The 13,886-nt window shown below is 46.0% G+C and overlaps 1 protein-coding gene across 1 annotated transcript in view; it reads left to right on the forward strand.

Moving 5' to 3' along the window:
- Positions 1-13,886, forward strand: part of LOC140719452 (uncharacterized) — a 49,654-nt gene that overhangs the window by 32,584 nt on the left and 3,184 nt on the right. The window contains exons 4-6 of the mRNA XM_073034129.1: positions 876-1,173; positions 2,622-2,809; positions 7,879-7,904. Of these exons, the coding sequence (XP_072890230.1) occupies positions 876-1,173; positions 2,622-2,809; positions 7,879-7,904 (512 nt within the window). The remainder of the gene's footprint in view (positions 1-875; positions 1,174-2,621; positions 2,810-7,878; positions 7,905-13,886) is intronic.

The following is a 13,886-nucleotide window of genomic DNA, read 5'->3' on the forward strand; positions in this document are numbered from 1 at the left end:
CAGTCCGTTAGCCGCTGCACCTCCTCTCTGTAAGCTGACTCTTCGTTCTTGCTGATGGGACCCACCACCGTCATGTCATCGGCGAACTTGATGATATGGTTCGAGCTGTGTGTTGCAGCACAGTTGTGGGTCAGCAGAGTGAACAACAGTGGACTGAGCACACAGCCCTGGGGGACCCCGAGCTCAGTGTGATGGTGTTGGAGATGCTGCTCCCGATCCGGACTGACTGAGGTCTCCCAGTCAGGAAGTCTAGGATCCAGTTGCAGAGGGAGGTGTTCAGGCCCAGTAGGCTCAGCTTTCCAGTCAGTTTCTGAGGGATGGTTGTGTTGAATGCTGAACTGAAATCTATGAACAGCATTCGAACGTATGTGTCTTTTTCGTCCCGGTGGGTTTGGGCCTGGTGGAGAGTGGTGGCAATGGCGTCGTCTGTTGAGCGGTTAGGACGGTACACAAACTGCAGGGGGTCCAGTGAGGGGGGCAGCAGGGTCTTGATTGCCTCATGACGAGCCTCTTGAAACACTTCATGGTGATAGAGCAAACACGAGGAAATCTGCAGATGCTGGAAATTCAAACAACGCACACAAAATGCTGGTGGAACACAGCAGGCCAGGCAGCATCTATAAGGAGAAGTCCTGATGAAGGGTCTCGGCCCGAAACGTCGACAGTGCTTCTCCTTATAGATGCTGCCTGGCCTGCTGTGTTCCACCAGCATTTTGTGTGTGTCATGGTGATAGATGTGAGATCAACGGGACGGTAGTCGTTGAGGCAGGACACTTGTCACTGTGCTGTATCTGTGCCATTGTTTACTCGGTGACAGTCGATGTCTGCTCTCCTTTCCACATGGACTGTTGGTTCACTCTCCATTTCTCTGACAGGCTTTTCCCCCTCTGCTTCGTGAACATTTCGATCCACGACGTCTACAACCGGCAGCTACGGCTGAAACTCGCCAACGGCCGTGCCTTTTACCTTCAGCTGTACGTTCACCCGGAGTGCGAGAATGTGGTTTTCGAGCGCTGGATGAAACTTGTGGCCCTCCTCCACAACAGTCCGGAGAACGTGTACGGTTACGAAGCCGTCACTCCTGAGATCGAGTGTATTCTGGAGCAGACGAGCGTTGAGACCTTGGCCACCGAGCTCTCTGACTGGCAGCTGGAAGAACCTGCCATGTCACCGGTAGGTTCAGTCTCTCTTTCAAAGGGTGACGGTGGGGTGGCGGCATCACTCTTTAAGGTCAGACCTTTAGACAGTAAAATATAGGAGCAGAATTAATGCCATTTGGCCCATCGAGTCTGAGCACCCTGGCTGACTATGTCTATCCTATTTCCCCGCCTTCTCACTGTTTTAACATACAGCATGGAGTACTACAGTACAGGCCATTCAGCCCACAATGATGTGCTGACTTTTAATCCTTCCCTCCCTCATACCCCTCCATTTTTCTTTCATCTATTTGCCTATCTAAGAGTCTCTTAAATCTCCCTCAGGTATCTGTCTCTACAACCATCCTTTGCAGCACATTCCACACACCCAGCATTTTAAAAAAAAACCTCCGACAAGCTTCCTAAACTTTCCTCCGATCTTCTTTTAAAATTACATTCCCCCTGTATTATCCAATTTCGCCCTGAGGGGAAAAGTCTCAAGCTATCCAATCGATCGATGCCTCCAATCATCATGTACACCTCTATCAAGTCACCTCTTGTCCTCTTTTGCCCTGGTTTGTTCACACTTTAAGACATGCTCTCTAATCCAAGTAGCGCTCGAGCCCCTTACCAGTAAAGAATCTTTCAGCCTCTGCCTTGACTTGGTTTCATGCGGCAAAGAATTCTACAGGTTCACCACCCTCTCAGAAGTTCCTCCTCATCTCTGTTCTAAAAGGATGCCCTTGTATTCTAAGGCGGTGCTCTTTGTTCCTCAACTCTACCTCTATTGGAAATACCCTCTTCCCATCCACTATATCTGAGCCTTTCAATATTTGGTGGTTCAAATGAGATTTCCCCTCATTTTCCTGAACTCCACGAGATTCTGCCCCAAAGGAACTCTGGAGATGATCCCCTGCACCCTCTCCAAAGCCCCCATATTATTCTTGTCATGGGACAACCAGAACAGCAGAAGGTAATAACTGTGATCTAACAGATGCAACTTGACATCTTTATTCTTGTACTCAGTGCTTTGATCATTAAAGGCAAGCATGCAAACACCACCTTTATCTCTGTTCTCAATTATAGCTACTTACAGGGGAGCTATGGACTTGGGCATCAAGATCCCTCTGTACCTCAGTGCACCTGAAGGTCTTACCATTATCTACATACTTGCCCCTTACTCTGCCCATGAACGTGGACAACGATGCTGTGGATTTGTGGGGTAGGATGCCGAGTTGTAGCATTTTAAGGGAATATTATCTGCTCCTGGTGGTCTTGTCTTAGTTTGCATGTGGTCTTCTTGATGGGTCAATCAGAAGTGGCCCCTCCAGTGAGGGCTGCATTCCGATGGGATTCTTCAGTACCGTCTCCAAAGCACCCGCACCCTTCCTATAATGGGGCGACCAGCCTTAACCCCTGCTCCTACCCCTCGGTAATGTTGAACTAATGATCCCCCTCTTTCCCCACCCCGCCCCCTTGCGCCAGGCCATGCGGGAGTACTACGAGGCCAATCGCGCCAGCAGCAGGAAGAGCGAGGAGCCCGAAGACTGCAGCACAAGGACGCGGAGCAGGAGCCGGAAGAGCGACTCGGGCAAAGCGGGAGAGAATATGGGGGAGGCCGAGAACTTTCCGGACTTCAGCCAGGAGCAGGAGCCCTGGCCTCCCGTCAAACCGTGGGTATCCCCCTTGTGGGTGCCGTAGGTTTGTGTGTGTGTGTGTGTGTGTGTGTGTGTGTGTGTGTGTGTGTGTGTGTGTGTGTGTGTGTGTGTGTGTGTGTGTGTGTGTGTGTGTGTGTGTGTGTGTGTGTGTGTGTGTGTGTGTGTGTGTGTAAATGGGTGTCAGCAATAGATCATGATGGCTGGAGTTGGGCTCTTACTCAAGAGAAAGTCCAACATCACTGTGGTACGGAGGGAGAGAAGGTGTAGATGTGGAATCGAAACAAGATCCCATCTCCTCTCTCAGAGGGAAGTGTTATTCAATCGAATGGACCAGGGCTACAGTCTCTGTCTCTGCAGCTAAGGTCTCCACTAACCCCAGCCAAACCAAATTTGGTGGCTGTAACGTGGAAGCAGGTTCACGGGATTGGTAAACACGAGGAAATCTGCAGATGCTGGAAATTCAAGCAACACACACAAAATGCTGGTGGAACGCAGCAGGCCAGGCAGCATCTATAGGGAGAAGCACTGTCGACGTTTCGGGCCGAGACCCTTCGTCAGGACTTCTCCTTATAGATGCTGCCTGGCCTGCTGCGTTCCACCAGCATTACTGACTACAGATAAGCATATTAATCATTTAATTAAAAATAGTTAAAAAACAATTGACCAACCCCCAAGTTACACAAACTACAGAACTAAGTATTCAGTTCTAAATATGGTAACTAAATATTCAACAAACGCTTAGTTAAAAGTGCATGCGGAGCATACCTTCCTGATGGTTCTGCGAGGCATGCCCTGAGAACAAAAAGGAAAGAGAGCGTGAACCTGTCACACGTGTGTTACTCTTTATCCCCGGGGTGTTTGAAACTGGACACCCGGTGCCTTGGCGCACAAGCCAACAATGGGAAGGGCGCCTGCAGTTTTTAAACTAACTGATCAGGAAAGCGGCTTCCGACTGGCGGATAAGCCGCACCCCCCCCCCCCACCCCACACCACACCACAGCGGCGCAGTGAGTAAGTCGCTGCTTCCGAGCTCCCGGATCAATTCCGACGTCCAGCGCTGTCTGTGTGGGGTTTGCACGTTCACCCTGCGACCGCGTGGGTTTCCCCCTGGGTGCTCCAGTTTCCTCCCACACCCCAAACAGTGGTCGGACATTTTGTGATTCAAACTCGGATTAATACATGGAAACGTACAGTGAAATGTGCCCTTTGCGTTAAGATGAGCTGGGGGCCAAGCTTCGCCAACGTAGCATGGCCACGTTGCCCGGCAGAAATGGGATTAGCGTAGGATTGTTGTAACTGGTCAGTATCAACTCGATGAGCTGAAGGACTTGTTTCCACCCTGCCCATCTTAAGAGTTGTTCAGATAACCTTCAGGATAGTTAATATTGAACTAATATTGGTAAAATCAAATCACTGGCCAATGTTGCTGTATATATGGACCTGACTGCGTACAAATTGATGATCTTTTTCCTACAATACAGCATTGCAAAAGTACTTCAGTGATTCTAAAAGGTTCTATGCAAATGCAGTTTTTTTAATATAGTACAGGTCCTTTGGCCCATAATGTTCTGTTGACCTGTTCCACCATTAATCTAATTTGTCTCTCTTGTCTGGCCCATTCCTCTCTATTGTTCTTGCATCCATGTACTGTACCTGTCTAAGAGTCTCTTAAGAATCCCAATTGGATCTGCCTTTACCACTACCCCTGCACCTACCATTCTGTGTGTGTAAGAAAAAAAACAACTATTTTGACATCCCCCTGAACTGTCCTCCATTCACCTTAAAAGGAATTTTAAGTATTAATACTCCGAAATAATGGTGCATAGTTCCCTGAAGGTGGAATCTCATGTGGATAGGGTGGTGAAGAAAGCTTTTGGTATGCTGGCCTGTATAAATCAGAGCATTGAGTATAGGAGTTGGGATGTGATGTTAAAATTGTACAAGGCATTGGTGAGGCCGAATTTGGAGTATTGTGTACAGTTCTGGTCACTGAATTATAGGAAAGATGTCAACAAAATAGAGAGAATACAGAGGAGATTTACTAGCATGTTACCTGGGTTTCAGCACCTAAGTTACAGAGAAAGGTTGAACAAGTTAGGTCTTTATTCTTTGGAGCGTAGAAGTTTGAGGGGGGACTTGATAGAGGTATTTAAAATTATGAAGGGGATAGATAGAGTTGATGTGGATAGGCTTTTTCCATTGAGAGTAGGGGAGATTCAAACAAGTGGACACGAGTTGAGAGTTAAGGGGCAAAAGTTTAGGGGTAACACAAGGGGGAATTTCTTTACTCAGAGAGTGGTAGCTGTGTGGAACGAGCTTCCAGTAGAAGTGGTAGAGGTAGGTTCGATTTTGTCATGTAAAGTAAAATTGGATAGGTATATGGACAGGAAAGGAATGGAGGGTTATGGGCTGAGTGCAAGTCGGTGGGACTAGGTGAGAGTAAGCATTCGGCACGGACTAGAAGGGCCAAGATGGCATTTCTGTGCTTTAATTATTATATGGTATCAGCCATTTACTGCTCTGGGAAAGAGTCTCTGTCCACTATTAAAGCCTCCTTCACTTCAAAGAGAAAAGCCCTCACTCGCTCAACCTAACCTCATGAGGCATACAAGAGAGAAAAAACTGAGTTAACATTTCAGGTAGATGAAATACTACCTCAGTTTCTTCCTCCACAGACGGTGCTTGATCTGCTGAGTTTTTAATTCAAAACTCCACAGGATGTTTTTTCTTATTAATGGTAAACCGTTCCATTTGAAAAGGCAGAGGAGGGTGGAAGGGAGCGAGGCTGTGGACGGTGACAGGATTTGCATGGGTTAGGGTTGTGGGAGCAGTGCTGATGTTGTATGGGGTCGGGGTGCTGAGGCAGGACTGGAGTCCGTGAGAGAGCCACTGGCCAGAGGCAACTCCACAAGGAGAATCCCCAAAAGAAGCAGCAGGGAAATTGAAGAGGAATTCATGTGCAGGGAAGGGTTGTGGAGAACTGCAAAAATGCAGAGAGTAATAGAGGACAGTTGGAGAAAGGGTGAGAAACACATTCTCAGTGAGCACTTTATTAGGTGAACCTGTACACCTCCTGCTAATCTAATCAGCCAATCATGTGGCAGCAACTCAATGCTCAACAGCATGCAGACATGGTCAAGAGGTTCAGTCGTTCAGTCCAAATGTCAGAATGAGGAAGAAATATGATCCCTACGTGACTTTGACCTTGGAATGATTGTTGATGGTTGGAATAAAGCAGAAAGTGCTGAATCCCTGGGATTTTCACGCACAAAAGTACACAGCTCCAGTGCAGGGGTTCCCAACCTGGGGTCCACAGACCTCTCGGTTAATGGTATTGGTCCGTAGCATAAAAAAAAGTTAGGAACCCCTGCTCTAGAATTGACAACTAATGCTCCAGTGAGTGGCAGTCCTGTGGGGCATAAAAGCCTTGCAAATGAGAGGGATCAGAGGAGAATGGCCAGACTGGTTCAAGCTAACAGGAAGACAACAATAACTCAAATAGCCATGTGTTACAACAGTGGTGTGCAGAAAAGCATCTCTGAATCTTGAAGTGGATGGGCCACAGCAGCAGAAGACCATAAACATACACTCAGTGGTCACTTTATTGGGTGGAGGAGGTTCTAATAAAGTGGGTACAGGAGGAACCTAATGAAGTCTCAATGGATTAGAGTTGAGGGCGTAGGGAAGTGGGTGGTGATAGAAGGGTTGGCTCCAGTCAGGAAGCTCTTGGAAGAGTTTCCCCAGGGTGAAAAAAGCTGCAAAATTTCCTTGTGGGCCATTGGAATCCTCTAGTATTCAGCAGATCGATCGTGTAATCATCTCAACTCTCATCTGATCCCTATGGACTCAGCTTCAAGGCTTTACAAGTGATTTCTTTGGTATCATTTTATATTCTTCTTATTATAATTTGCACAGTTTGTCTTTTGCACGTTGGTTGTCAGTCCTTGTGTGTAGTTTTTCATTGACTCTATTGTTTTTTTTTGTTCTACTATGAATGCCCGCAAGAACATGAATCTCAGGGTTGTATGGTATATGATGACCAATGTGCAAAAGACATACATGTCATCATCATTATGTGCCATATCATATGACATAGGCGATCATTGTCTTTCCATCACCATGATTGTTCCTGGCAGATTTGTCAACAGAAGTGGCTTGGCCCCGTTGCCTTCCTCTGGGAGGAAGATGGGTGACGGGTGACCCTGGCCATTATCAATGCTCTTCAGAGATTGTCCTCCTGGCGTCAGTGGTCGCTTAACCAGGACTTTTGATGTGCACCAGCTGCTCATACGACCGTCCACCACCTGCTCCCACGGCTTCACGTGACCCTAATTGTGGGGCTAAGCAGGTGCTACACCTTGCCCAAGGGTGACCTGAAAGCTAGGGGAGGGAAGGAGTGCCTTACACCTCCTTTGAGAGAGATGTATCTCCACCCCGCCACACATATGTGTGCTTTGATAATTTACTTTGAACTTTGAAATTGTCTCCAGCTCTCCCTACTTTACATCTACATGACGTGCTGACGTAGGAAAGCAGCATCCATCAGCAAGGGTCCTCAGCACCCCCCAGACCATGCTCTTTTAGACAATAGACAATAGGTGCAGAAGTAGACCATTCGGCCCTTCGAGCCTGCACCGCTCGCTGCTGCCTTCAGGTAGAAGGTACAAGAGGATTCACGCCACCAGGTTCAAGAGCAGTCACTACCCCTCAAATATCAGGCTCCTGAGCAAAAGAAGATAACTACATTCATCTACTCTCACAACCAATGATCTCACTTTAAGGACTCTTGTAATTTCATGTTCTCGTTGTTTATCGCTATTTATTTGTATTTGTATTTGCACAGTTTGGTGTCTCCTATGCTCTTGCCCATTCATTGATCCTGTTTACAGTTACTATTCTATAGATTTGCTGAGTATGCCCGCAGCAATAATATTGGAGTAGTACGTGGTGACGTGTACGTACACTAATAATAAATTTTACTTTGAACCTTAGCCTTGTTCCCAGTGGTTACAGTGTGACCACTGCATGTGCCCCATTGTCTCAATGCGATTTTCCACTAACCGCCATCGTACTTTATCCAACAGGCCTGAGAAAAAGAAGAAGACCCAAGGTATGATGTTTGTTTGGCACGGAGATCGAGCTGTTTGGGTAAAGTAAGAATGACTTAAGGGGAGGGGAGAGTCTGGGAGGTTAATAGGTATATCAGAGTTGACCATGATGGTTTGACATTGTTGCCCACCAGAGGGTTTAGTGTAAACATCTAGACACCCATCCCATTTCCAGCTAGTCTTAGCCACTATTTCTCTTTTCTCTCCTTCCCCTGAATCTTAAACCTGTTTTATGCCCGTGTTAGAGGTAGAAGGACATCTACATGAAAGTACAAACCACTCTCCTTCTCCATAGGTGCTGCCAACCCATTGAATAATTCCAGCACTTTGTGGCACTTGAGAGAACTCGGGCCCAAACAGATGCTCACGTCACCCTTCACTTGCCCTGTTTCCTTGCATTGTTAACGGGCATGGAACCAAGCATCTGCGATGCATCAACAGTAGGAGTTTAATCGTAACAATGTGGTTCTTCCACCCTGTCGCTGGAGAGGTTTGAAATACTGCTGAAGGAAAATTTGCTTATGGATGGTCCCTTTGCCCGCATCCAGCGAATAGATTTCAAACCAGTCAACATATCCATAAGACATGGGAATAGTAGGCCATTCAGCCCATCAAGACTGCTCTGCAATTCCATCATGACTGATTTAGTATCCCTCTCAGCCTCCCTGTAGCCTTTGACTCCCTGACTAATGAAGAACTTATCAACCTCCACTTTAAATATACTCAATGATTTGACCTCCACAGCCAACCATAGCAATCAATTCCACAGATTCACTATTCTCTGGCTAAAGAAATCTCTCCTCATCTCTGTTCTTAATGGACGTCCCTCTAGCCTGAGACCCTCTCATCCTCGACTCACTCACTATACAAAGCAGCCTCTCCACATCCACTCCACCCAGACCTTCCAAACTTTTTTTAGACTTCAATGAGATTCCTCCCCCACTCATTCTTCTAAACTCCAGCACGGACAGGCCCAGAACCACTTAAACACTCCTTGTACGTTAACCCTTTCAATTCCTGAAATCGTTCTTGTGACCCTCCTCTGGAACCTCTCCAGTGCCAGCACATCTGTTCTCGGATAAGAGGCCAAAACCTGCTCTCAGTATTCCAACTGCAGCCTGACCAGTGCCTTAAAAAACCTCAGAATTACTTCCTTACTTCTAAATTCTAATCCTCTCGAAATGAATGCTGACATTGCATTTGACTTCCTGCAGATTAACCTTCAGGGAATCCCACACAAGCACTCCTAAGCCCCTTTGCACCTATGATTTTTAATTTTCTCCCCACTTAGAAAATAGTCTTTGCCTTTATTCCTTCTACCAAAGTGCATACACCTCCCTACACTGTATTCCATCTGCCACTTCTTTGCTCATTCTCCTAATCTGTCTGAGTCCTTCTGTAGACTCCCTACTTCCTCAACATTATTTGCCCCTCCACCTATCTTTCTATCATCCGCAAACTTGGCCACAAGGCCATCAATTCCGTCATCCAAATCATTGGCATACAATAGAAAAGGCAGCCACTCTTAGCCTCCAGTCTTCTATCCATGTTAGTATCTTTCCCGTAATACCTTGAGCTCTTGTTATGCAGCCTCATGTGCAGAACATTGTCAAAGGCCTTCTGAAAATCCAAGTAAACAACATCCACTGGCTCTCCTTTGTCTATCGTGCTTGTTATTTCCTCAAGTAATTCCAAAAAGATTTCCCCTTAAGGAAACCATGCTGACTTTGGCCTCAAGGAAACGATGATTTTTGTCGTGACTCCAGGTACCCTGAAACCTCATTCTTAATAATGGACTCCAACATCTTCCCAACCATGGAAGTCAGGCTAACTGCCCTATAGTTTGCTTTCTTCTGTCTCCCTCGCTTTTTCAGTAGGTCAATCGGTACATTTAATGTCAGAGAAATGTACACAATATACATCCTGAAATTCCTTTTCTTTGCAAACATCCACGAAAACAGAGGAGTGCCCCAAAGAATGAATGACAGTTAGAGCCCAAAAGCCCCTCCACCAACTCTCCCTACCAGGCACAAACAGCAGCAAGACAAGAGCGCACCCTCCCCACCAGCAAAAAAAAAGCAACTGCACCCTCAGCCGAGCACGGGAGCGCGCAGCAAAGCATTAATAAAGAGACAGACTTACAGAACCCCAAAGACTACTCGTTCACCCGGTAATTTGACATACCACGGGCGCTCTCTCTCCCTAATAAAGGAAAAAGAGGTGTCCCTGTTTCACAGTGAGAGGGGAGACGAAACAAACAAGTCACTGATTTATTAGGTTAAAAGTCTGTTGCATCGCTTTTTCCGAGCTCCGTGCCCGGAGATTTGGCCCCAGGAAGACACAGGTCTCTGGACACGGCCTGCGGCAGCTAACTCGCTGCTGCCGATGTTCCATGTTCTCCCATGATGTCAGGGGTACCGGCCTTGAATCAGCCCGTCTCCAGAGCCACGAAAATCCGGCACCCTGAAGGCACGCTCGTCTTCCAGGCCCCGTCCTCGGAATATCAAAAAGCGGCTGGTCATAAGGCCCTGAGAGTGGGTTCCATCCCCCACAAGATTCAGAGTGTAACTCCAGGTCAGGGTCTTCCAAAGAACCTTGAAAAGGAAAAAAAAAGAGATATTAAAGATAGAAATAGAGCTGTGTCTGAATATGCAAGCAAAGGAGTCACCGTTTAGTGCCATCATAACTTCGCTCTGCCCCTCCTTAAAGAGACGAGTGATGTCTGCGATTTTCCAGTCCTCCAGAACCATTTCAGAATTTAGTGATTCTTGAAAACTCATTACTAATGCCTCGACAACCTCTCCAGCCACCTCTTTCAGAACCCTGGGTTAGTCCATCTGGTCCAGGTGGCTTTTCTACCTTCACGGGTTTCAGCTTCCCAAGCGTTATCTCCTTAGATACACTCACATCCGTCCTGTGACACTCTTCGCATTTCTGGTGTGCTGCTAGTGCCTTCCACAGTGAAGACTGTTTCAAAATACTTAGTAAATTTGTGCACCATTTCTTCGTCCCCATTACTACATCTCCAGCGTCATTTTCCAGTGGTCCAGTGTCCACTCTTGCCTTTCCTTTACTCTTTATGCAGATATTTGAATAAAAACTTCTGTGTCCTCTTGTATATTATCAGCTGGCTTCCCTTCATATTTAATCTTTTCTCTCTTTATGGCTCTTTGGTTGCCGTTGGTTTTTAAAACTTCACAGCTCCTCTAACTGCCCACTGATTATTGCTATATAGTATGCCCTCTCTTTTGCTTGTATGTTGTCTTTCACATCACTTGTCAGCCACAGTTGCCTGAGCCTCCCTTTAGAATACTTGTTCACCTTTGGGATGCATCTTTCCTGCACCTTCAGAATTGCCCCCAAAACTCCATCTATTGCTGTTCAGCCATCTTCCCTGATGGTGTCTCCTTCCTTTGACTTTGGCCAGCTCCTTTCTCGTGCCTTTGTAATTCCCTTTACTTCACTTCACTGTAGTACTGACATATTTGACTTTATCATCTCCTGTCTCAAACTGCAGGATGAATTCTATCACGTTATGATCACTGTCTCCTTAGGGTTCCTTTACCCTAAGCTCCCTAATCAAATTTGGTTCATTGTACAACATCTAATCCAGAAGTGCCTTTCCCCTAGTGGGCTCAACCACAAGCAACTCCCAAAAAGCCATCTCATGAGCATTCTCTCTCTTGGGATCCAGCACCAACCTGATTTTCCCGATCTACCACCATATTACAATCGTAACATTGCCCTTTTGACGTGCCTTTTCTATCTCCCATTGTAATTTGTAGCCAACATCCTGGCTACTACCTTGGAGGACTGTATAAAATTCCCATCAAGGTCGTTTTATCCTTGCAGTTTCTTAACTCTACCCAGAAGGATTCTGCATCTTCTGATCCTACGTCAGTCACCTCTTTCTAAGGATTTGATTTAATTTTTTGCCAATAGAGGTACCCCACCTGCCTGTTCCTTTGATACAATGTGTATCCTTGGGTGTTAAGCTCCCAATTATGTTCTTCTTTCAGCCACGACTCATTGATGCCCACAGCGTCGTATCTGCAAATCTCTAATTGAGCTACAAGATCATCTACCTTATTCCATATACTGCATGTATTCCAATGTAACACTTCAGTCCTGTATTCATCACCCTTTTTGATTTTGCCCCCATGTTACAGTTCAACTTATCTCACTGACAGCAATTTTACCCTATCATTTGCTTGTCCTTCCTCACGATCTCTGTACACACTGCATCTAAGTGTTTACCAACTGCCCCATCCTTAGCCATATCACTCCCGTTCCCATCCACCTGACAAATTAGTTTAAACCTTCCTGAACTGCTCTAGTAAACCTGCCCACAAGGGTATTGGTCCCCCTCAGGCTCACGTTTAACCTGTTCTTTTTGTACAGGTCATACCTTCCCCAGGAGAGATCCCAATGATCCAGAAATCTGAAACTCTGCCCCCTGCACCAATATATCTTTCTTGCACTTCCTTCATTTCTCGCAGAAAGTCTAGCTATTGCTGCTCTGCTATCCTTCTTTCTAGTGCCCCTTTCCATTCAACTTTGGCCGGTTCCCCTCTCATGCCATTGTAATTTCCTTTATTCCACTGAAATACCGACACATTGGAATTTAGTTTCTCCTCAAACTTCAAAGTGAACTTGATCATATTGTGATCACTGTTCCCTAAGGGTTCCTTAACCTTAAGCTCTCTTATCACCTCTGGATCATTGCACAATACCCAATCCAACACAGCCGATCCCCTAGTGGGCTCAACAACAAGCTGTTCTAAAAGCAATCCTTTAGACATCTACAAATTCTCTCTCGTTAGGATCAGTACTGGCCTAGTTTTCCCCAATCCACTTTCATGTTAAAATCTCCAATGATTATCATGGAGATTTCTGATATGCCTTCTCTATCTCCTGCTGTAATTTGTAATCCACATCCCAGCTGCTGTTTGGAGGCCTGCATACAACTAGCCTTTGGGGTCTTTTTACCCCTGCCATTTCTTAACTCAACCCATAGAGACTACACCTTCTGATCCTATGTCATCCCTTTCTAATGATTTAATATTATTTCTTCCATACAGGGCCACACCACTCCCTCTGCCTGCTAACCTATCTTTCCAATACCCCGTATATCCTTGGACGTTCGTTTCTTAACGACAGCCATTCTTTAGCCAAGTTTCAGAGATGGCCACAACGTCATACTTGCCAATCTTTAGCTGAATTTCAAAATTGTCCATTTTATTTCTTATGCTGCGTGCATTCGAATATAACACTTACAGTCCAGTATTTACCATGACCTCTGGCTGCACGCCTTCCCCCTTTAGAAGTTATGATGATCATTCTGTAGGAACAGGCAGAGGCCATTTGGCCCTCGGACATATTCTACCGTTCAATGGGAAAACAATCTGAAATGTATCCGTTTTCCCTGTTTCACCCTGCTCTCGCGTGGAACATTCCTGATACTTCTCTTCCTTCTAGAACATACAACATAGAACATTACAGCACAGTTCATGATGTTGTGCTGACCATTTGACCTCTAGGATGACTCTATTTACATAGCCCCCATTTTTCTATCATCCATGTGCCTACCTAAGAGTCTCCTAAATGCTTCTAAAGTATTTGCCTCTACCACCACCCTTGATGGTGCATTCCACACACCCACTATTCTTCATATTTTAAAAAAAACTTACCACTGAAATCTCTCCCCCCCCCCCCCCCCATACATTCATATAATCACTTTAAAATTCTGCCTCTTGTATTAGCCATTTTTGGGCTAATTTAGTCTTTGGGCTGTCCACTCAATCATGCATACCTCTATCTATCTACTTTTCAAAATCTTGCTGTCGCCATCTCAGGATATAAACCATCGACTAATAGTTACCACAAACTCACTGACTCCCTTTACTAAGTAGGCTACGCCTCTTCCCACCCTATCCTGTAAAGCTGCCATTCCCATGTTCCAATTTCTCCGACTCCTCTACATC

The sequence above is a fragment of the Hemitrygon akajei genome, chromosome 31 (genome assembly GCF_048418815.1).
Source record: "Hemitrygon akajei chromosome 31, sHemAka1.3, whole genome shotgun sequence".
Taxonomy (NCBI): Eukaryota; Metazoa; Chordata; class Chondrichthyes; order Myliobatiformes; family Dasyatidae; genus Hemitrygon; species Hemitrygon akajei.